The sequence below is a fragment of the Lithobates pipiens genome, unplaced genomic scaffold (assembly GCF_037356315.1).
Source record: "Lithobates pipiens isolate NorthernLeopardFrog02 unplaced genomic scaffold, aLitPip1_a1.2 Scaffold_1, whole genome shotgun sequence".
NCBI lineage: Eukaryota > Metazoa > Chordata > Amphibia > Anura > Ranidae > Lithobates > Lithobates pipiens.
In genome coordinates, this window is record NW_027507685.1 from 188,540,838 (window position 1) to 188,566,486 (window position 25,649).

The 25,649-nt window shown below is 43.6% G+C and overlaps 1 protein-coding gene across 5 annotated transcripts in view; it reads right to left on the bottom strand.

Annotated features, from left to right (window-relative positions):
• Window positions 1–293: 293 nt before the first annotated feature.
• The window catches only part of LOC143980810 (uncharacterized), a 79,853-nt gene continuing 54,497 nt past the window's right edge, over window positions 294–25,649 (bottom strand). For all 5 annotated transcript variants that reach the window (XM_077479030.1, XM_077479032.1, XM_077479033.1 and 2 more), the window contains 2 exons: window positions 12,121–12,277; window positions 294–7,239 (listed from right to left, as the gene is read on the bottom strand). In XM_077479030.1, coding sequence (XP_077335156.1) covers window positions 6,947–7,239; window positions 12,121–12,268 — 441 coding nt within the window. In that variant the 5' untranslated portion in view covers window positions 12,269–12,277 and the 3' untranslated portion in view covers window positions 294–6,946. The remainder of the gene's footprint in view (window positions 7,240–12,120; window positions 12,278–25,649) is intronic.

Genomic DNA, 25,649 nt, shown 5'->3' on the forward strand with positions numbered 1-25,649 from the left:
TTGAACATGCTTGAGCTTACAATGAAGACCTTGGCTAGAATCCATTAATGTCTTTGATAACACCTACTCTACTGTACTCACTGTATTTGATATTTATAGAAAGTCAACTCCTTCAATCAGGCAAGATAGCTATAATGAATAGCACATCATGTGATGATAAGTCATAATTCTATAGATGTGTGGCATCATGGGGCTTGCAAAGTTATAAGTAGTCAGTGAGAACATTTCCAAAAGTGGTTTTGTTTTTTCACCTGAGATTAAAAAGTATTGTTAAAAAAAAAGGTAAATGAATATACATGCACAAATAATACTTTATTGACCAGTAAATATTCATATACACAAATTGCACATATTTTCAGTTCATTTACATCTTACATCTAACATTTCCAAACTGTTCATTAAGGGGTCTAGTTATAAAAAAAAAAAATTGTAGGACAAATGAGACTAACATTCGCCCAGCTGTGATGAATTCTGACCGTACTTAGCTTAAAGGCTAAGTTCACCTCTTTTTTTTTTTTTTTTCCAACTCCCCTTTGTACCAATATAGCATTAATGTACTTCTTTTTCAGAAATATAAAGCTTTCTGTTTATTCTACACAGCTCTGGCCTCAGTGTTCAGCTGGCTGTATAAACTTCTCCATTACTTCCTGGACAGATCTTAGGACATGACACAGGAAGGAGTTCACAAGCTGACCTTATTAACACACACCCTGCATCTGCACCTCAACCCTTTCAGCAGATCACTGCCACCCACCTCATCAGGTGCACATTTTCCCAATGAAATCTGTGAATACCATTCTCACTAAATACAGTCATTGTTCATTTGGCAGAGTGTGCAGGAGCTGAGCGATCAGATAACAGCTTATGTGGATAGAGCTGTAGTATTGAAAACAGGAGAAGTATGTCCTGGGTTCTGTAAAGCTCACCATACAATTTGATTGTATAATCTCCTTAAGATCTATAATAAACTATGTAGTACAAAGGCCTGCCTGATTGGATACAGACTGATTAAATAGATGGTGTCTCCTCCTATTACATAGTTTTGATAAATCTAACGGAGATTGTACAATCAGATCATATAGTGTATGGCCATCTTTATACACCTAAAATTAAAATGATTGTGAAGGTAAAAAAAATAAAAAATAACAAACATGTCTATACTTACCTGCACTGTGCAATAGAATTGCACAGAGCGTCTGGGAACCTCCTCTTTTCGGGTCCCCTGAAACCTCTCTCTCTCCAGTGCCCCATGGGAAACAGCTTCCGTGCACTCCTGCGTGCTCGTTCCCAAGCCCCGGTGATGCATCCATTGACACAGACAGCAGGACTTGGCCCCAACCCCTGCTCCCTCATCACTGGCTTTGATTGACAGCACTGAGAACCAATAGCTCCCAGTGCCCCAGCAAAGCCAGTGAAGGGAGGGGAGAGGAGAGCTGCAGATGTGCACGGCGCTGGATGGAATGAGGGTGCAAGTAAGTAAAGGGGGTGTGAGGGTGGATGCTGATACCTAGATTTTTTTAACACAAGGAATGCATCAGGGTAAAACATGTTTAGGCTTTAGAACCACTTTAACTAGTTGTGCTTTTAGTGCCATTAATTGTTAATGGCTGTCAGGGAAGGTTACATCCACTTAATATTTGGCGTGCAGTACTTTTGGTAGTATTAGGTCACCTTTGGGCCACAGTACTGGCGTCCACCAGCGGATGGATCACGGCAGTGTGGAGCAGACAGCACCTCTTGCAAACAGGTGTCACTTGAGACCAATTACAGGCATATAAATACCCGGCAAAAACTCACATGTTTGTCTTGGTATCTTCCTTATGCCCTGCATCCTGCACCTGATCTAGATCCCATCCTGATCTTGTCCCTCCTGTGTTCCTGTACCCTTACCTTTAACCTTCATCCTGATCCATCCCCTCCTTGTCCTGTTTGTTCCCAGTCCCTCTTCTACTGATCTCCCTGTGTATGACCTTCTGCTGACCTGCTGTGTATGATTCTGGCCTGGCTGACATCTGTGTTTCTGATACTGCCCCTTGCTGTATATACTGTTGTCGTTGGTGGGTTTGGTGGGTTGGTTGTGCACTGTTTGTATTGTCTTATTTATTACCTATCTTAATAAATATTATTATTATTATTCACTTTACATGCATTTTTTGGTTATCTCTGTGCAGTCCACACAGTCTGGTCTACTAATTCTCCTGACAATGGCACACCAAACACAGACTCACACATTTTGCCACATGAAAAAAAGAGTGACAGAAGCACAGCAAAACGCACAGTAGAAAACGTGCAACACACCAAAATGTCCCATGAGCTACTTTGCAATGTATAGGGCAGCCCATTGGAATCAATAGGTTGCCCTTTTCTTTTTCTCACAGGGAAAAAACAAGCCCAAAAAAAGTTATGCTCCCACTACACTATGTGTAACTGGGGCCTGAAACAGAAATTGGTGCATTTACACAAGAACAGCTCTGTGTATTTCCGAATGCATGGCAAATCGAACAGAAAATGCATGCTGCCGTGCATTTCAGAAAGGCGCTGAAAATGCACCAAAAAGCATGGTAAAAAAAACGCACCATGCTCCAAAAAAAATAAATAAAATGGTCTGGAGCTTGTTTGGGGTGATTGTTGCACATAGGGCAGCTCATTCAAGTGATGAGTGGAAACTCTACAAAAAGCACCCCATAAAACACATGTGGGAACAGTGTGAATGGGGTCTGATAGTGAAAATGTTCTTTTTCCATTTACTTCCTCCAATGTACTTGCATAAAGATGGCCATACACTATGTAATCTGATTGTACAATCTCTGTACGAGTTCCTTTAGATTTACCAGAACTATGGAATAGGAGGACCCACCTGAACAATCTATTTAATTTGTATCATATCATTACATACACTAGCTGATGGGAGATCTAAAAGCAGCTTATAAAATCAAATTGTAATGTGTATGGTCACCTTAGGGGAAGAAGTAGGAAAGTGGGTAGAAATAAAACAAGAGGTGGTGGTATAGTAATTAAGGAGGTGTGGTCCAGACTGGTAAAACACACCCTTTTCCGTGAAGCAACAATACAGTGAATGATGGGAGATGACCTACCTAGTGATACAAACAGAATGCACTTTTTAAAACTCAGACAGAAACATGATAAGCGAGAGAGAAGAACATTGGGGTGGCTGGGCCAGAAATTATACTATGAAAAGATTATAAAAGTTCATTAGATGGGGCCCACCTGAACTCAGATATTCAGATGGTCTAGTATATTCAACTTTTTCACTTTTGTTATGTATACTTAAAGTGTATAAAGGAGATTTCTTTCAACTTCTTGCCTTGTGTGAGAAAAGCTGGTCATAATTAGGAGAATTTTGTTTGAAAACTTTATTTTTCAGGAAAATTTGCACATTTTGTTATATGCGTGTTTTAGGCACAAAGAAGCATAAAAAGCCAGCTTAATATGTCTGGGATTGCATTCAAGTATCAGCTGTGGACAACATTTTAAGGGCTTTCAAACAACATTAGTTGACTCAACCATAGCAAGATCAAATGCACCAATGTACAATTTGTCAGAATTTCCATGTGAATGTTTGACTAAAATTCTACTGGTGTATGGCCAGCCTTCTAGAGGAGAAAGGGGAAGGACCTTTCTTTATCTTACTATATCTCAGAGGGAAGAGTAGGAAATGGAGAAGGTTTTCAAAGTTCAAACCCATCCAGTTGAAGTCTTTCCTCACGTAATAGTCAGCTGCCTAATGTTCTTCACCATAAACATGAGTTTGATGTACTGTAATTGAATAGGGTATTAGTTATATTTTGTTTATGTTTAGCATGAATTGACCCAGTACTTTGCACATTCAAGGCAAAGAAACAGGTTCAAATATTTGTCCACAGGCCTTCTCCTGATGCCAGTGTTCAACTTCTGTTCCCTCTAAAACCCTACTTGCCCATCAAAAAACTGTGGATTACCTAAACGTTCTAGGTATGGGGGAGCCAAGGTCTCTCTTATCTTTCGCCAACAATGCAGTGCTGGGTGTCCTTAGCCAGTTGCCAAGTCTGAGCACTGTTGTGAGAGGGTGAACTGAGGGTGAACTGATTGTTTGCCCCATATAAGTTCTGGTGTTGAAGGTGGCAGGATAAGTTTCCTGACTCACATTTGGGTTTTAAATATTTCATTTTATTACTCAGATTGCTAACAAATCCAATAGTGGCTACAAGGCTAAATAATGGGAAGAGACCCCAGGTATCGATCTTTGGATGTTTTATTTATTTGGACGCAATGGAAATATTCATTAATTATGTATTTGTAGTTATGACAATTCTTTTTCCAACAAGTAACTGATAAATGTATAAATCCATGGTAAATATAAGTTTGATGCTACAAAACTCTGGTAGCCTGCACAAGTAGCAGAGACAGAGACCCGAAAGTGATATATTTCCATTTGGGCTTTAACAGTACTCAGTGGGCTTTTTGAATTATTTTACAAAGTTTTGTTTTTGGACTGGCTGCATGAATGGCCACCAAGCAGTTGGGAAGGTGCTATATACCAGTTCTTCAGTGTGTAGTATTCACCCCAAGTTCTGAAAACCATTGGGGGTAATCCATTTTAAAAAAACAGTGGCAATCATAATGTTTATAACAACCATAACAATATTAAAGGTGGAATGGAAAAGTGCTGTCCCACAAGCTACCCCTCTGTGTCATTTAAAGAAGGTCCAGAATAACATGGGGGTAGTAAGGTGGTTACATTTTATAACCCGGTGGTTAGTAACCATAAAATGACACTGGGTTTGCAAGCAATAGAGAAAGATAGGGAAACCTTATAATGCATTGTGGTAAATTGTGTATCCTAATTCGTTTGATTAGGAATGAAAAGTGGGAAAGTGGCAAAAAGTGGATAATTCATGTCTGGTTGAATATTAGTTAAGTAGCCCAGAGACATAAGAGGAGTTTTTTTTTGGCTAGATGGGGAGACAAACTCATGACCACATGGTGCAGTAGGTGATTACCGGCCAACCAGGATAAAATTAGTACCCTCAACACATGAAAACAAGTGCACTGACATACGCACAAGTGTGAGGATGCCATAATGGGATTTTTTTTTATGAATACGTTTTCTTAATATAAGCTAAAAGTTTGGCTTTATGGTAAGACTTTTTTTATAATTAGTGTTTTGATATATACAAAATAGTCACCTGAGCTAGCTGTTGGCAGTATTTTATCTGTAGGTGTTGCCCATGCCAGTTAGCTGCCCATTGTCGGCGGAACATCTAAAAAGGAAAACTTCTCATATCTGTGGCCAGTTCTGATGCCAGATAATATTGTTTAGTCTGCTGTAGTTTACAGAATGTGCTAGTTTAGGCTGTTTTTTCTTAATAGGAATCTTTATAATAGACATGTTATATTTATTATTCAGTATATAAGCCTCTTGTAGTGCAAAATGGGACACAGTGTAGTACTTAACCATTCCCCCTCCTTCCTTGGTTATGTATTGTACCCATTCGTAAACTATGGGCAGATCTGCATCCAACCTGGGCAATAGTATAGGGGCCAATGCATTGGTCAAAACTCTGTACTTGCCTCTCACTTCACAAGAAAGGAAGTACTTGTGGGCAGCTGGTGTCTGTTGGGGCCATGCCAGTGCATAAAATGCTAATTGGATGAATTTTATCAATGGCAAAGGGATGAGTCAGTCCAAAACAGCTACATTGCCAAGGGCTCTACTCTGTCTTAAACCATTTTTGACTTGAATTGTTTTCAGTCTGGTGGGGGTAGGATGGGGTTCCCCAATATAAAAACTGAAGTATTTGTTGAGCATCAAAATATTTCCAAGAATGACAAATATAATTTTAGATATTTAAGGACCTTCACTTAATAGTACTACCAATACCAAAAGCACATGCAAAAACCTCCTATGTAATACCCTCCAGGAGGGCGTTTATCTGCTTCTCATAGTTCTTTCTGTATTGCTGAAATTAAATTCTGAAAGGCATCACACTAGAAAACAGGTACTACACTAAAAATCAATAACATACTTTTTAAAGAAACTTTACTGAGAAGTATGTAGGCTGCCATTGCTAAACTCTCCTTATGAGAGTGTTAGGCCCCTTTCACACGGATGGCTGTTCTGTCGCAGTTAAAGCATATCATTTGTTCTGTGAAATTCAAGACTCCGGGTACTGCGATCAGCTGCATTTGTACAGTGTGATTACATACGGTTTTGTTTAGCTGCGGTAGTAATTCCCATAGCAACACTTTTTTTATTTATTGTTTTTTCTTGGGTCCCTTGAATCTACCCTTGATGCATTTTGGTCCTCTGCATTTCAAACCATCTATTTCCATCTATATCTTTTTTTTTTCTCACGCTGCTATCCGCAGGTGAAATAGTACACTGCGATTACCTGCGGTTATGTGCAGATAGCTGTGCTAAATCGCTCCTGGATGCAGTCAATTCTATTTTTTCTATCCGCACCAAACTGCATGTAACTAAATCGCAGCTAAACGCAGTGTGTGAATGGGGCCATATGAAAGCATTGTGTGCTTTTAGCTGTGGTAGAAAACTATAAAATCTGCAGCCAAAAGCATAATTCTATCTGCCCGTGTGAAAGGGGCCTTTGTTGTCTAGCTGTTATGCTGGTTGCTGAGCTATACAATGCTTCCTGAGTCACTGATCTAGAAAAAGTATGAGGATCAGGAGTTCTGACCTTGCTCTGAATTCACTGACTGCATGTGTATTCCCATTGGGTGACTTAGAAAGTATTGAGGTGAGAGACATCTAGCAACTGACATTTTCAGCAGGCAACTGACATTTTCAGAAGGGTGTAGGCAATGGAAGCTTTTGTATTTTTCTCAGTACAGATTTTCTTTAAATGTTTTCTATGAAAGCTGTAGGAGCTTTTCAGATGTAATACAAAGATTAAGTACAATAGGGTCACTCAGATAGGTCATCACTACTTTAATTCGCAATGACTCGCTCAGAGATTGGTTGATCTATGTTTGGCTCCACTGTGGTCACCTTTGGACTCCGGGGCAGACGATGCCTTTTCAGAAGCTCACCCACATAGGCATCTTTAAAGCTGTCAATGGTTCTCCTCTCTGGTGCTGGTTTGCGGTTTGTTGACAGAAGATCATACAGACTAGCAGGGCCATTCAAAATTCCTCCTCTTTTGGTGGATAGCCTTCTCTTGTACTTCGACAGTTCGTCCAGTGTTGGCCAGCGATCTTGCTCACCAGAGTCATAGTTGTTATCTACAACACCATTAACACAAAGACTAGGATGATTGGCCTTAGAAAAGCTTGAATTACAAATTAAAACATGGACATTGTGGTAGACCTGCTTCAATGCTTTCTTAAAGTAGTTTCTCATTGCAGAGATTTCCCTTCACTTTCAATGCCATACCTAAACAGGAAGTGAGGGGAAATCCCTGCAAATTAATGGAATACCTTGGGGACCCCCAGCTCACCAGAGCTAGTGTCCCCATTGGAAGATTTCCCTCTTACTTTTCTGGGGTCAACTCAAAAATGTGGGATTTTCTTTTACCTTCACTTTCAGTGATAATGGTAAACAGGACAAATAGAGAAGGTGAATCTCCATAATGGGGGCGCACACACAGAAATAAAAATGGAAAAGCATAATCTCTCTCCACTGTATACAAAACTAAAAAATTACCTTTAGGTAAATAATCCACTTCAATAAGTCTGCTTTCAATACTAGCAATGGAAAAAGTTAAAACTGAATGGGCCAATAACCACAAATATAACCCAAGAGACAACTTGGGACAACTGTAGTTGCTAAATCTGAAATATAATTTTTGACACAGATACAATAGTGAGTAAATGATTACTGTTTATTTACTCATAAAAAAAACTGTCTAGTTGAATTTAACAGCTATATAAATTATTTAAAAAGGCCTGGGGGTGTGTACGCCATTGTGTGTGGTGTTGGTGCCAAACGGCTTATATAAACTACAGCATTATGTTGTGACATTGCTGGGTAATCTTCCGCTAGTTCCCGATAGTCTGTGTCCCTTAATTTGCTAATGCTGCCTTCCCATGCATGACCTGGCTTATGTGACTTTCTGCCTTTTACCTCTGCTGTCCGGCCATCACAGACCTTGGCTTGTATCCTCCATGTTGTTTCTGCTTCCTAAATTGGTACATCAATGCCTGACTGTTACCGACCTAGACTTGTGTCCTTGACTTTGTTTCTGTTCCTGTCCTCTGATTTGATACCTCGCTGTCCAGCTGCTACCAACCTGAGCTTGTGTCTTGGCTTTATTCCTGCCATCTGCTCTGGTACCTTTGGTGTTTTTGCATCTGGTTCCTGCCTAGTGGTCTACAGTTATCTTGCCTATGCACCTGACAGCTGCACAGATCCAGTACTGCCTGCAACACTGGCATTCACGACACCCTGTGTCCATACATTGCCTGTCTCCAATTCCAGGGGTGTTGGACAGGAGGTGAAAAAAAAAAAACTTCTCATACACAGTATTTGGTCTCCACCAGGTATGTGACCCTTATTTGGATTTTATCCCACTATCTGACTATTTTAGTATGTGAAATCCTTGGATTTCAATGCATTAACGCATTGAAGTTTAGGATTGAATTGACACTGTAAATCCATTGGTGGTTGGTTTAAAGTCCCCCTTTACACCGTTAGTAGTTGTGGAAATCCCCAGTACATTGATTTTCAGAGCTAGGATTGCCTCCTTATATTGGTGGCAAATGCAGTGCCCTTTTACATTTGTGCCATTGTGATAGGTGTTCCCTCCAACTATGGTCAGACGAAGACGTACCGTTATGTTGGTGGACAGCTTAGATTTCCTTGATACGTTGGTGTTCAGAGTGTGATGTGCATCTTTATATTGGTGGTCAGGAAATGTACCCCTTAAATTAATGTTGCTGTACCACCTAGAAATATCTCTCGCTTTGGGAAATATCTCTCGCGTGGGAAAAGGACTCCCTTACATTGTTGTTCAGTAGGATAAGGGTCCCCTTACATTGGTGTCAGTAGGAGAACAGAAATTTTACCTTGTTGTCAATTGAAAAAATACCCCCTTACATGTTGCCACCAAAAAAAAAAAAATTACTTAAAATTCATAAAAAAATTTAGAAAAAAATAATTGGAAAAAAAATGTTTTTTACTCACCTCTAAATGCCTGTTGATAGGGGGTCCCTCGTAGTCTGCCTCCTTCATTGCCCGGGCTGGTAACATCACTTCCCCTCGGCGCCGCACAGTCACCTGGGACCTGTCACGTGTCCCAGATGTAGTAATAAGAAAAAATCTGCGCTTACTAATATGTATGTGATATATATACACCACTATTAGTATAAAGTAAAAAGACAGTCCAATATTGATAATGAAAAATAAAGTCCAAAAAGTGGGAATAGAAACTGTAGTTAAACAGACACCACCAACACGTGATCCACCACCACACGAATTGCACGCTTACCAGAGGCAAGCTTAATTGAAAGCCTGTATGTATCCAAACATCAACTTGATAATAGTGCTTCCACAGACCGGCTGGATAATATTCGTGCAGTGGGAGAGACTTTCAGATTTACATCGCTGCCATCACCCTTCCTTATATGAACGTAAATGATGGACAAGAGAAGGCAACAACCGATCGGAGCTCACCTCCGTCATAAATTCCAGGTGCAAAAATTCTTCCAGTCATATATCAATTGTCCTCACACTTCAGGTATGTTCCAAGCCTTCAATTCTCCAGCAATGCTGCCTTAGAAGGATTGGGTATTCCTCTGAACATGTGGTGCAGGCTTAGCTGTGACACAACTCTTTCATCCTTTTCATGAGGAGAGACACTGCAATGGAGTCAGCTAAGCCTGCACCACATGTTCAGAGGAATACCTAATCCTTCTAAGGCAGCATTGCTGGAGAATTGAAGGCTTGGAACATACCTGAAGTGTGAGGACAATTGATATATGACTGGAAGAATTTTTGCACCTGGAATTTATGACGGAGGTGAGCTCCAATCGGGTTGTTGCCTTCTCTTGTCCATCATTTACATTCATATAAGGAAGGGTGATGACAGCGATATGAATCTGAAAGCCTCTCCCACTGCACGAATATTATCCAGGTGGTCTGTGGAAGCACTAGTATCAAGTTGATGTTTGGATACATACAGGCTTTCAATTAAGCTTGCCTCTGGTAAGCGTGCAATTCATGTGGTGGTGGATCACGTGTTGGTGGTGTCTGTTTAACTACAGTTTCTATTCCCACTTTTTGGACTTTATTTTTCATTATCAATATTGGACTGTCTTTTTACTTTATACTAATAGTGGTGTATATATATCACATACATATTAGTAAGCACAGCTTTTTTTCTTATTACTACGTTTACATTTGTGCACATCTCACAATTTAGAGCTGCTGCTGTGGGGGGGGGGGGGGGGGAGGGTGGAGGCTATTGGGTTTGTTTTATTTGTTTTTTTCAATTTTTTTGTACTATTTATTTTTTAGTGCAGTATTTTCTTGTTTAGGCCACGTGTCCCAGATGACTGTGCGGCGGATCAGGGCGCGTGGCGCCGCTCGCGCATGCGCAGTGGGTGCCGGGCTGTGAAGAATGTCGGCGCCGCGAGCGGAGCGGGGAACGAGGGGGGGCTTCGTTCCCCTGCATCGCTAGACCCTGGGACAGGTAAGTGTTTGATTATTAAAAGTCAGCAGCTGCAGTATTTGTAGCTGCTGACTTTTAAATATTTTTTTTAGGGGGCACCCCACTTTAAATCGTTGTTCAGTGGCAGAAGGGTCCCCCTTACATTGGTGTCAGTTGGAGAAGAGCCGTTTTACCTTGGTGTCAATTGAAGAAATGCCCCCTTACATTGGTGTCAATTGGAGAAGTGCCTCCTTACACTGATATTCACTGGGAGAGGGCCCCATTTACATTGGTGACTGTCTAGTGCAGAAGGACCCTCTTACATTGGTTTTTGGAGGAAGAAGCTGACCCCTTTCCTTACATTGGTTCTCAGAGGAAGAAGAGCCCCTTCCCTTGGTGTCAGTGGGAGAAATGTCCCCTTACATTGGTGGTCAGTAAACTCACCCCTTACATTGAGGTGAGTCAGTGAGATAGCTTAGGCATTGGTGTTTAGCAAGAGAAAGCCAACCTTCCATTGGTGTAATTGGGAGAAATGTTGCTTTGCATTGGTGGGTAGTAATACACCCCTTTATATTGACGTCAGTGGGAGAATGGCTTCCTTATATTGGTGGTCAGTAAAATACCATCTTACATTTCTATTAGTAGGAGACAAACCCTCTTATATCCACTAAGGCAGTGGTTCTACTCTCAACTCTGTACTCAAGTACCCACAACGGGACATGTTTGCAGGTTTCCTTTTATCTTGCATAGGTGCATTAAATCAGTCAATGGCTTGGTATTTTGGACAGCTATTTTATCTAAGGCCGCGTACACACGCGCGGACTGTTCGCCCAACTTTGTCCGTCCAACAGTTTCAGCAAACAGTCCGCTCAAAATTAGCATGGACGGACATGCCCACACACGACGAACGAACAGTTTGCTGAAACCGTGCGCGATGACGTGAACAGCACGTACGACGGGACGAAAAATACGACGTCCTATACACTGCATTATAGCTTTCGGCGTGAAAATCCTTTCTGAGCATGCGCGCAACTTTGTTTGACGAACAAGCCTACACACGAGCGGGCTGTTCGCTGAAACAAGGTTTCAGCGGACAGTTTTTCGGAAATTCCGAAAAACCTTGTCCGTCCAACTGTCCGCTGAAACTGTCCGCTGAAAGCCCACACACGAGCGGACTGTCCGCCCAAACACTGTTCAGCGGACAAAGTTGGGCGAACAGTCCGCCCGTGTGTACGCGGCCTAAGAGAAATTACCAAAACATGGCCTGTATCACATCAGAGGAGAGGAACAAAAGGACAGGGTTGAGAACAACTTCAATAAATGACAGGGTACTTCCACATCAATGGGCCCAGGACCTCATAGGACTATAGTTATTTTATATATCTTACTTTTGGTCATAGTGTGACTGCACCCGCTGTGGCAAATATAGTTCTACCACCACATTCCAGGCACATGTGCAGATGTCATTGGGGTTGAAAGCTCAGTTGCACACAGTGATGTTTCACAACCATTTTACCTGGATACTGGGGCTCTTCATCTCGACGTTCTCTTATTAACAGATCAGAATTTGGAGCAGAGTTGTCCAGAACATCTGTACCCAACGATGACTGAATTCCACACAGCATAAAAACAATTACTGAGCTACATATCCAAGAAGCCTTCATCGTTTCAACCTGCATTAAAAAGATTTCACATTATAGTAAGGGTTAGCTACAGAAATATTGCTTACGTCTAAAAATGGTGCAAACTTTAGACTTCTATCATCCAAGAAAGACCCACCAGGCCCATGCTCTACATTACTCCAACTTCTAAAATATACTTATGCAGAGTTTTCTAACTGTTCTTAGTGTGGCAGAGCTCTGTTTAGTAGTGGGGATTTAACATATTAGGGATCTTTTAAATGTCAGGAGCAGTGGAGGCCTGCCCCCCCCCAAAGCCAGTCACACAAAAAAAATGGTCCCTTTCAGAAAAAAAAAAGTTCCTGTAAGTGCACTGTGTTCGGCGCCAGTCACAGTGCACTATGGAAGCGTCATGCCAATGCAGTCCTGTGATTGCTGGCAAATTGCTTCATTTGCGGTGGTTTTTGATGCCATGTGGCGCTATGCAGTGCGCCTCTACATGCTCATTGGGTCATTCTCCCGCATCTCCTTCTGTCTGGGCTGTGCCATGGACGGGCGGCCTGTTACTTTCGTTTGGGTTTGTGTGGATGAGAAGCCCAGTTAATGTTACTAACAGCCTGTAATTATCTGTCCACCCCGCACATCTACAGCAGCACCTTGTGCTGTATGTATTTCCAGTCTGTGATCGGAGGGTGGAGGGAGCCGTGCTGTGCTTCACCTCTGCCCTGGAATCCACCTCTGCTCCAGTCCTTCACCCGACAATGTGCTGGAGCCTTCATTACACATCTCCTGTATGTGTATATACTGTGTATACCACCAGGGCTCCCAGCACTGCGTCCTACAGTCATCCTCCACAGGTCAGTGTTCTCTCTCTCTCTCTATCTATCTAATCTATCTATCTCTCTATCTATCTCTCTATCTAGCTATATATCTGTCTATCTATCTGTATATCTATCAATCTGCAAATCTATCTGTCTATCTATCTGTATGTATATCTGTCTGTCTGTCTGTCTGTCTATCTATCTGTCTGTATATCTATTTATCTGTTTAACTGAATATCTACCTGTCTGTATGTCTATCTATCTGTATATCTATCTGTTTGTCCTATCCAATCTATCCCTCTGTCTTTCTGTCTATAGGCCCCATCACGGCAAGTGACGTGGGGGGGGGGGTTGGTTGGGGTTTTGTTTGCACCCCCCCTAAAAAAATGGAGTACCAGCCGCCACTGATCAGGAGAAAGGTGATGGCCCATGCAGGGGATACCAAAAAAGGTTCTGAAGCACAGGCATGGAAAACAACCCAAAAACAACTGTGGTGCAGCTCGTAAAAACACACGCTACATGTAAGATACTAAAGACGTGTGTGTGTGTGTGTGTGTGTGTGTGTGTGTGTATATATATTTATTACACATATACATACATACATACACACACACACACAACAGTAGGAGTCGTATAAATGTCCCCATATGCAAAATAAAAACCTCAGACATGGAACCAACGTAGTACATAAAATATTAACTATCCAACTAGATCACACGTTGTATTTTTTGGGACAGCCCCTGTTAAAGTAAGTATCCTTATGTAATGTTAAACTATTATTTACAAATTGTTTCCAAAAATCTAGAGTAGGAAGGGCTGATTATTTTCCCAGTACAATGTGATGGCCTTTGAAGCTTAAAAGAGAAGCAAGCTGACCTTCGTTCTCCTTGCAACCATGAGGGTGCCATTTTCCACCAGCCCTAATAAGCAAGTTGCCATAGTAGGTCTCAGGGAGATAGACGTAACCATATCATATCTAGCGCCTCTTTACAAAACTCGGTGATGGTGGGACAGGTCCAGAAGATATGGAGAAAAAATCCCCAGAGAGTGACCACATCTCTGACATTTCTGCATTTTCGAGGGACTCGTTTTGTGGAGTCTCTAGGGACTATAGTGAGCTCTGTGGATTATTTAGAATGTAATAAGCTGATCTCACAAGGAGACCAACACACGGAAAGGGAGATGGTTCTTTTATTTACCACTGTGTCATATGCCAGAGGTACATAAATGAATGAATGAATGAATGAAATACTTGTATAGCGCACAATGCGAACTGAATCGCCTCTAGGCTTGGATTATAATAACAGGCTATATTGCGGTGGGAACTTTAGTGTGCTTGCTCCTTAGGTGTATAGACTAATGTGAACTGTGCACCTTTTATGGCATTACAAACAGGGTTTGATATACACTTTGTTAGTATCTAATGTTTCTACATTACTGGACAAAGCGATTGACAATAGATTTACACAGTGTGACATTTTTTTCAAACATGTATTATGTTTGTTTACAATGTTGTTGTTTTTTTTTATGAGTGAATAATCAGGGGTAATATGTATGTATGTTAACTTACATCACAACTGTCTCAATTGCATTTAGGAGGGACATGCAGAGCCAATACCCTCTACACCTGTCCAGGGTATCTACACTACCTCACTCTCAGTAACAGAATGGGCCACCGCCATACACGTAGCGTGGACTCCATGCATGCACTTACTTAACTCTTCCTCACCTGAGACAGAAAATCCAGTAAAAATCACACCTTTTAATGTAATGGTACAGATCAGTAAACATAAGACAGGATCAGAAGCCAATGCGGGTAGTCAGACAAGCCAGTAATCAGAGAACCAGAGATCAGCGTAGTCGGAGGCAGAAGAACAGGATCAGTAACCAGTAGGGACGTCAGCCGGCAAAGTCTTTCACAGGAACACAGCAGAGAATATCCGGATATGTTGATCAGGCGAAGGCACGAAAGCAACAAGGCAGTTAAAAAAAAACAAAGGGGCTGGCTGTAGGTGAGACTGACAAGCAGGAAATGATCACCAGGTGAGCCACTGTGGAACGATGAATGCTGTCAATTATCCAACAGCTGAGCAGCCTGAGCACAGAGAAGGGAGCTGCTGAGAGCCCAGCCCTGACAGTACCCCCTCCCCCTCCGAGGGGCACCAGGATTGAAGGGAAAACTTCTATGGAAAGCACTGAGGAGGACAGGAGCATCTACATTCAAGGATGAGACCCAAGAGCGATCCTCCAGACCGTACCCTTTCCAATGAACCAGGCACTGTATGCGCCCACGGAACCTACCAGAGTCAATTATAGATTGCACCTCATATTCCTCATGGTTCTGAACCGGGGGCGAGGAAGATGTACCGAGGTGGTGAAGAGGTTGCACGCCAAAGGTTTTAATAAGGAAACATGAAATACATTAGAAATATGCGTGTTGGAAGGAAGGTCTAATGCATAGGCCACTGGGTTGATCCTACGGAGGATATGGAAAGGCCCAATATACCGCGGTGCCAGATTCATAGATGAAACATGGAGTTGGAGCTTATGAGGTGACGGCCAGACCCTGTCCCCAACTTGGTAGGAAGGCTCAGGTAGGTGTCGGCGGTCAGCATGGAATCTGTACCTGACACTGGCATGTCACAAGGACTCTTGGACCTGCACCCAAGTGGAACGGAGATCACTAAGATGCTCCTCTAACGCAGGAATTTTTTGAGGAACAAATATGTCAGGAAACATGGATGGCTAGAAAGCATAATTCAGCATTTATGGAGACAATCAGGAAACAGCATTGATGGCACTATTGTGAGCAAACTCTGCCCAAAGTAAGAGGTCCGACCAGTTGCTACGGTGATCAGAAATATAGCAATGTAGGAACTGCTCCATGGTTTGGTTTGCTCGTTCTGTGGCCCCACTGGACTGCAGGTGATACACTGAGGAGAAGAAAAGCTGAATTCCAAACTGTGCACAAAAGACTCGCCAAAACCTGGACACAAACTGGCTACCTCTATCTGAGATGATAACCTTGAATAGCCCATGTAACTTAAAGATCTCTTGAGCAAAAATTAATGCCAGTTCTTTGGATGTGGGCAACTTCTTAAGTGGAATACAATGAGACATCTTTGAGAACCGGTCAACCACCATAAAAATAACTGTTGCCCTGGGAGTTGGGTAACTCCACAATAAAATCCATAGACAAGGGGGTCCAAGGCATCTCTTCATTGGGTATAGGTTTTAGGAGGCCCACTGGAAGGTCTTGTGGTGTTTTACTTTGAGCACACACAGAACAAGAGACTACGAAGGCAGTTACATCAGCGTGGAGACTAGGCCACCAGAATTGTTGAGAAATAGACCAGATGAGTTGATTCTTCCCTGGGTGACCAGCTGCCTTGGGAGAATGGTACGTCTGGAGAAAAGTAGTTCAGAGATTCTCAGGCATAAAGCAGCGGTCACAAGGTTTTTTGGGAGGAGAATGGATCTGAGCAGCAAAAATTCTGTCACCCAAAGGTGAAGTGAGTCTAGTACGAATCGTGGCTAGAATGCGATCGAGAGGTATCACAGGAGTAGGAGCCGACTCTATTTTGGAGGAGGAGGAAAACTGTTGTGACAATGCATCAGCCCTTAGATTTTTAGTATCGGGTAAGTATGTAATTGAAGCTTAACAAAAAAAAGAGCCCAACAAGCCCTTCTGAGAGATAAGCATTTTGCCTCAGACAAGAATGTCAGATTCTTATAGTCAGTCAAAATGAGGACCTGCACAGTGGTATCCTCAAGGAGATGCCTCCATTCTTTGAGAGCTAAAATGATAGCTAGCAATTCTCTGTCCCCAATCTCGTAAATTGCATTCCGCAGGAGCCAATTTCTTGGAAAAGTAGCCACAAGAATGCATAGCGCTCTCAGAGGTAGGCAGTTGAGACAAGAGGCCACCTACTGCAGTCTCAGACGTATCAATCTCAAGAATGAAGGGTAATAAGAGACTCAAAGACTTTAATGGAATCTGGAGACCAATTCTGTGGGTTTCCATCCTTCCTGGTCATATCAGTCAGGGGTTTGACCAGAGAAGAGAAATTAGGAATACGTTTCCAATAATAATTGGCAAAGCCAAGAAAACCTTATAGCGGATGAAGACCTATGGGTCGAGGCCACTGTAGAACTGCAGATAGTTTTTCAGGGTCCATTGAAAAACTGGCAGTGGACATGACATAATCCAGAAGTTTAACCTGTACACGATGGAACTCGCACTTCTCCAACTCACAATACAGGTTATTGGAATAATTTTGATGGTTCAGCCTCACACAACACCTAACAAAGATGGCACCTCATCCCTGAAAATTTGAAACATGAATCAAAAGACAGGAAGGGAAATTAGGGATTTTCGCGGTGCTGATTAACAAAGTACAATTAATTAAAGTACAAAATTAGTAGTACAAAAATTTATTAAGTTTGAAGTTAAAATCAGTAGCAATATATGCTTAAAAGATTCAGAGTAATGCAATACAGTGGTTGTTCTCGTCAAGCACACATAGTCCCGACATGTTTCGCATTGGATTGCTTCTTCAGGGGATGTGTGAATGTTTGAACAAGATCTTCAAGAGGCCGCGGGTCGCAGCCAAGGGTGACGCTTGATCCTCCAGACTTTGTACTTCTTGCTGGTACTTCTGTGCAGGTGTGTCTCCCCGAGTGCTCAAAAAGATTTTTTTCAAAATACGAGCGTCCCCATTTCTTACAACTATCCAACCTATTTTCCTTGGGTTGGCTTTTTAGCCCCCTGCGATTCAGCACTGCTGCAGTTAACCCCCGAGGTGGACAATTCCCCTACTTTACCATCAACGTAGTGGTTGAAGATCTTGTTCAAACATTCACACATCCCCTGAAGAAGCAATCCAATGCGAAACATGTCGGGACTATGTGTGCTTGACGAGAACAACCACTGTATTGCATTACTCTGAATCTTTTAAGCATATATTGCTACTGATTTTAACTTCAAACTTAATAAATTTTTGTACTACTAATTTTGTACTTTAATTAATTGTACTTTGTTAATCAGCACCGCGAAAATCCCTAATTTCCCTTCCTGTCCTTTGATTCAATACAGGTTATTATCTCTCATCCTCTGTAGTACATAGGAGAAATCTGTGTGGTGGCTCTGTAGGGATTTTGAATATACAGTATGAGAATAGCTTTGAGATAAACTACTACACCTTGCTGCAACATATCTTGGAGGCCATTGTTGATGAATTCCTGAAAAACTGCATTACGAGGTATTCGTAATGTCCGGTCCTGGTATTAAACACAGTTTTTCTTTCGTTGCCCCCTACTTGTTCCTCACGAGATTGTATGCCGCTCTCAAATCAAGCTTAGTAAAAACCGTTGCTCCCTTGAGGCAGTCAAATAATTCCGTAATCAGTGGAATTGGATAAGCGTTCTTAGTCGTGATGTGATTGAAACACCTATAATCGATACGAGGTCTCAGCTCGCCACTCTTATTTTTCACATAGAAGAAGCCAGCGCTGGCAAGAGACTAGGATTTGTGGATGGATCCTCCAGAAAGTGAATCTGCAACATAGTCCCCCATGGCTTTATCCTCCGAGACCAACAAAGGGTAGACCCAGCCACGAGGAGGCTTGGCACCGGGTTGAAGTTCAATGGCACAGTCATATGACCGGTGTGGAGGCAAAATACCGGCTTGACCTTTGTCAAAGACATTGCTAAATTTGCGGTACTCCTCTGGCAAAAGAGAGTGAAGACGTGCACAGGACCTTAACCAGTTTCTGAAAATTTGTGTTGCTGCATTGTGGCGGCCAAGAAAGAACCTCTGCACAATGTCAATCAAAGGAGGGATTATGCCTCTGTAACCAAGGATAACCATCGACCACCGGGTAATGAGGTGAGGAAATGACTTGAAATTAGATTATCTCAAAAGAGCCCCTATGGCCATGGTCAAAGGAGCAGTCTCATGAGTCACATGAGAAGGCTGCAAAGGTCTCCCATCAATAGCCTCAATAGCAAGTGGAGTAGCACGAAACTGCTGCGGGATCGAGTGCTTAGACACAAAAGCAGTATCTATGAATGGGCCTGCGGCCCCAGAGTTGATTAGAGCCTGTGTATCGATGGATGCCTCAGACCAAGAAAGGGTAACTGGGACTAGAGGCTTATGCTTCAGGATAATTAGGGACACAACAATGCCAACTAAGGTCTGTCCCCTACAGGACCTCAGGTGTGGGCGTTTCCCGGACAGGTAGGACAAGACTTCAAAAAGTGACCTACCTGGCCACAATAAAGGCACAATCTCTCCCTCCTCCTAAAGGCCCTTTCCTCCACAGAGAGACATGTAAAGCACTGGCAGACTCGGTACCATGAGGCATGGGAGGTGAGGAAGGCAAGGGTGGGACTGCAAAGCTCGGAGCCAAACGTACAGGAGGCTTCCGCAAGCATTCCTAAAAGTAAGGTCTCTCTAGGAGTCTGGAGTCAATGAGAATGGCAAACGGGATTAATGTCTCCAGATCGGTAGGTATGTCTTGGGCTGCTATCTCATCTTTAATGTTATCCGAGAGACCATGGAAAAAAGCAGCCATGAGGGCTGCATCTTTGGGGTGTTTTAGCAGCGGGGTAATTTTTCCTTTTCTATGCTTTAAAATACCTGGTTGATCCTGCCTGTTCCTGTGCCCCTGTGTGTCCTGACCACAGCAATCACAGTAATCATAGCTGCTGATCCCCTCCATCAGCCCTCTGCCCTCCCCTCTCCCCCTCCCCCTGCCTGTCAGCTCTTGTGTGTGGAGCCACCCCTCCCCTACTACCGCTGTTCCAAGTGGCAGTAAAGTAACTGCTCACAATTACTGGTAGCCCCTCTGCTAGGACAAAATGTACTACACTTTGGGGTTGATTAACTAAAAGAAAATCTACTTTGCACTGCAAGTGCACTTGGAAGTGCAGCTGCTGTAGATCTGAGAGGGGTATGCAAGAAAAATAAAAACAGCATTTTTGCTAGCACATGATTGGATGATAGAAATCAACAGAGCTTTCCCTCATTTTCATCTACAGTGACTGCACTTCCAAGTGCACTTGTAGTGCAAATTGGATTTGCCTTTAGTAAATCAACCCCAGTGTCTTTTGTTTTTTTAATTCTCCTTCTAAATGCCTTATTTCACCTCGCCGTTCTGCGGTCATGTGACCGCCAGACAGACGTCAGAGGGGGATCTCAGCCCCTCCCTCTGTAGTGCATAAATCAGGGGAGAGCGGCAGGTCGGATAAGAATGGGAAAGGAGGGGGTGTAGACTTAGACAAGAAAAGAGCTTGGGGCCTGTGGGTTGGGTGGTATATTGGAATAGTCTGGAATACCCAAGCTGGTGGGGGGCAAAGCAGGGAGAGCATAAGACCACCATGGATACCACACTTTTAGGAACTTACCTTGGGTGCCATGAAGTACACTGGCCATCTTTTCATGTAACATGAGGATGGTCAAAATGTTCTTTAGTTCTGTAATACCAACCGAGGGCTTCCGGCAGGCTCTAACAATAGCGTGCTTTGCAGAAATAAAGAGGTAGGTGGCCAGCTTTTGTTGGTAGGAGAAAAGGTCCGGTATGTCTTGGTATGCTGACGCCTTAAAGTGGATGTAAACCCACTCTCATCCTTTTTAAACTACTGCCATAGTGGTTATCTGTCTGTTACGAGACCCAAAAAACTGCAGATTCTGTGAGTGGGTCTGTTGTCCGGAGCTCGGTGGGTGGTGTCGTGATGCCAGAAGACTCCTCTTGTCAACATGCATTTTCTCCTATTTCTTACACTGAACTTCTGCTATGATCACTAACATACAGTCAAAACCCAGAAAAATCACCACATGACTTCAGCATGCCCAATCATGCTGAGGTGTGGAGCAGCCAATCTTGGGAAAGCTGGAGAAGAAAGGAGGGGATCTGAAGTACACAGAATGTCTCTCTCAGGCTCCTGCATGAGATATGTTAATCACCCGTCACTCACAGCAAGGGAGAGAAACTGACTCCTATTTCTCTGTGTGTCAGTTTTTATCTCACTGAAAAAAGATAAAAAGGAACTGCTCAGAGCTGATTAACTCTTCGTGGCAAAACTGGGCACAGATTACATGAAATCCTATACTGTACAAGGTGCAAGCCATGATTACATTTTTTTTTCTGGTTTACATCCACTTTAAGAGTTCCCTTTACTGGAACTAAGGGTCCAAGCCCAAACCCTGAAAAACTACCCCACACCATAACCCATCCCAACCCTCCCCCACCAAATGAATTGGACATTGGGCCAGTACACAAAGGAAGGTCCATAAATGAAGTCAGTTTGGAGTGGAGGACTTCGACTGGCCTGTACAGAGTCCTGATCTCAACCCGATAGAACACTTTTGGGATGAATCAGAGCAGCAAAGCATGCTCCAATTTGCTTCAGCAGAGGCGTAAAGGTTTGGCTACTCATTGTCAGGGCTGGCTTAGCTCTTCCTTCTCTGGGCTGGCTGCTCAGCTGTCAGCTAATTGCCAGCTCTCATCTCTCTCCACAGTTACCAGCTGTTCCTGATCATGCTCGTCTGACCTGCCTACTTAACCTCTAGAGATCCCCGCTTAAGCCGAATGACGGCTACAGCGCGGACCTGCTTTGCCGGGACGACGTCTATGAGACTCGCCTGATCACAGATCGGAGCAAGGGGTCGATCCCGACCCCTTACCACGTGATCAACTGTCAGCCAATGACAGCTGATCATGTGATCACAACAGAGCCGGTAATCGGCTATTTTTCCTACTCGCGCTGACAGCGCGAGGAGAAACAAAAGGCCGTGAGAGGGACTTCAGTCCCGATCACGGCGAGCTGGAGTCAGCTCATCAGTGCTCACCTGCCCCCTGCCAGTGCCACCTATGTGTTGGAAAAAGTGCCACTCATCAGTGCCACCCATTAGTGCCCATAGTGCCACCCATCAGTGCCCACAGTGCCACCTATCAGTGCCCACAATCTGCTGCAACAGTGCTGCACCTCAGTGCCACATATCCGTGCCCATCAGTGTCATCTACCAGTGCCCATCAGTGCCGCCCATCAGTGCCCATCAGTGCCACCTATCAGTGCCCATCAGTCCCATCTATCAGTGGTACCTATCAGTGCCCATCCGTGCCACCCATCTGTGCTTCCCATCAGTGCCATCTTATCTGTGTCCATCTTTGCCCATCAGTACTGCCTTATCTGTGCCTATCGGTGCCACCTTATCTGTGCCTATTAGTGCTGCCTTAACTGTGCCTATCAGTGCCCACCAGTGCCGCCTCATCAGCACATTTCAATGAAGGAGAAAAATGACCTGTTAAACTATTAAACATGATTTTTTATTTTGCATCTTTTTTTGTTTGTTTAGCAAAAAATAAAACTCCCAGCTGTAATTAAATACCACCAAAAGAAAGCTCTATTTGAGGGAAAAAAAATGATAAAAATTTAATTTGGGTACAGTGTTGTATGGCCGCGCAATTGTCATTCAAACTGCATCAGCGCTGAAAGCTGAAAATTGGTCTGGGCAGGAGGGGGGTTAAAGTGCCCAGTAATCAAGTGGTTAAAGCTGTCCAGCTCACTTCACCTCTGCCTCGCCTTGGTCACATCACAAGAAACCATCTCCTGCGGTTCTGCTTAAAGACTGGCTTGCTGACATCCCTTCTGGCTCCTTATCCTGCTTGCTGTTGCTCTACTTGGATCCCTGACTTTTGGCCTGGCTGATTACCCGATCTGGTTATTGAACTCTGGCCTGGCTAACTACTCGATGATCCGGTTACTGAACTCTGGCTATGCTTTGACTATGTATTTTCTATCTACCTTTTTATTTTTATTTAATAAACAAGTGTAATTTAATTGTACTTCTGTCTCGGTCTGATTCATGGTTTCTGACAGCAGGCGAAGGCCATGAATTCAAAAGATACAGTCAATCCACTTGTTGGTAATATTTTTTCCAGATTGGATGAGCAAGATCACGGGATGGATCAGTTTGCCATGGCGTTACAAACGCTCCTGAGCGCGCGGCTCACTTGGAATCCCCCACAGTGGCTGCTCTGGTACAACCTGAGTCACAGGCCGTCCCTGCTGCTGCACCAGTCTCTGTGCAGGCACCCGCCTTGAGTATTACCTCTATAAGAGGTATGTCTGGTTCCGCTCCGCTTGCCCAGCAATTTGGGGGTGATCCAGTTCAATGCAGAGGGTTTCTCAATCAGGTTGAGATATACTTTGAGATGCTGCCCCAGGCGTTTCCCACAGATAGAAGCAAAGTAGGTTTCGTGATATCTTTGCTTTCTGAGAGAGCCTTGGCCTGGGCTAACCCTCTATGGGAGACGCAAAAACCTGTTGTCTTGAGTTACCCTGAGTTTGTGGCCTCCTTTAAAAGGGTATTTGCCGTTCCCGCACGCTCCGCTTCTGCTACCAAGTGCCTCATGTCCATCAAACAGAGTACGAGAACTGTTGCCGACTACGCCATTGAATTCCGTACTCTGGCAGCAGAGGTTGCTTGGAACAATGAGGCCCTCGTGGCTGCTTATTCTCATGGTCTTTCGGATTTCATCAAGGATGAGATAGCAGCCCGAGATATGCCCACTGAGCTGGAGAGCTTGATCTCGTTTGCCATCCTCGTTGACTCCGGACTCAGAGAAAGACTTTCTCTTAAGGAGTGCTTGCGAAAGCTTCCTGTACATTTGCCTCCGAGCTTTGTAGTCCCACCCATGCCTCCCTCACCTCCCCTGCCTCCTGGTACCGAGTCGGTCAGTGAAGATGAACCCATGCACCTGGGCTTCATGCGTCTCTCTGCCGATGAGAGAGCCTTTAGGAGGAGGGAGAGATTGTGCCTTTATTGTGGCCAGGCATGTCACTTTTTGAAGTCTTGTCCTACCTCTCCAGGGAACACCCGAACCTTGAGGTCCTGTCATGAACAGACCTTAGGTGGCGTTGTTTCGCCCCCAGTTATCCAGAAGGATAAGCCCCTGGTTTTAGGCACCCTTTCTTGGGCTGAGTCCTTCATCGGGATACAGGCTCTAATCGACTCTGGGGCTGCAGGCCTGTTCATTGATGCTGCATTTGTTTTGCAGCACTCGATTCCGTTGCAGCTGCGTGACACTCCACTTGCCATTGAGGCTCTTGATGGGAGACCTTTACAGCCTGCCCATGTGACTCATGAGACGGTTCCATTGTCCATGGCCATAGGGGCTCTTCACCATGAGATAATCCAATTCCAAGTTATTTCCTCACCCAGGTTTCCGCTGGTTATTGGTTATCCTTTACCCGTTACAGAGGCACAACCCCTCTTTTGATTGGCTCCGTGCTGAGGTTCTCTCCTGGTCACCACAAAAAGCAAGAAAAATAGCCCTGGGACTTTAAATGAGGTGAGAGAGGTTTAGCCAATGTCCACAACAAACACTGAGACAAATCAATTTATTTGTTTCAAAATGTTATGCAACAGAGCGGCAACAACAATGATTGTGAGTTACCCGGCATAATAGCCAATGTGCACAACACAAGTGAAAGTAAATATACAAAGATTTATTACAAATGTTATACATCCATGAGCAACAATAAACCGTAAAAGTTGCTGGGTCAGTAAATACACATACACAATAAAAAATGTACATACATGTGGACAGAAAATATGTAAACATAATGCAGACATCAATAATACCCAGCATGTACTGGCATAAAACAAGCATCAATAGAGCCCTATGCATTTTGCGAGACCCTGCTCGCTTCTTCAGGGGCGGATGCATGAATGTTGTATTGAAGGTCTGAGATAAATCGCCAAATGCTGGATATCAAAATGGCAGCCGTGTAGTGCATCCAGCTCGGGAGCTGAGGGGGCGGAACAAACAAAAGCCACAACAGGGGAACATCCGGAGGATCGGCACGGTCTGGATAGGGGTATTTCTCACTGCGGTCTCCACTTAGCCCCTTAACTTGTGTCTTGAAAACGTCTCAACAGAGTAAAAAATCCAATGGTTGTCAATTTGTTCTTAGAGATGTGACTGCTCTATCCAAAAAAGTTGTGAATCGGAATCCCAGCCGTGCTGAACGTCTAGATATACCCACAAGGGCTTGAAGGTTACGCCCCCAACGTCATGTACGAGCGGTGATGCATGGGTGTCCATAAAACATCCACCATCAAAGGGGGTGCACAGATGCACCCGTACATGACTTTGGGGGCGTAACCTTCAAGCCCTTGTGGGTATATCTAGACGTTCAGCACGGCTGGGATTCCGATTCACAACCTTTTTGGATAGAGCAGTCACATCTCTAAGAACAAATTGACAACCATTGGATTTTTTACTCTGTTGAGACGTTTTCAAGACACGAGTTAAGGGGCTAAGTGGAGACCGCAGTGAGAAATACCCCTATCCAGACCGCGCTGATCCTCCGGATGTTCCCCTGTTGTGGCTTTTGTTTGTTCCGCCCCCTCAGCTCCCGAGCTGGATGCACTACACGGCTGCCATTTTGATATCCAGCGTTTGGCGATTTATCTCAGACCTTCAATACAACATTCATGCATCCGCCCCTGAAGAAGCGAGCAGGGTCTCGCAAAATGCATAGGGCTCTATTGATGCTTGTTTTATGCCAGTACATGCTGGGTATTATTGATGTCT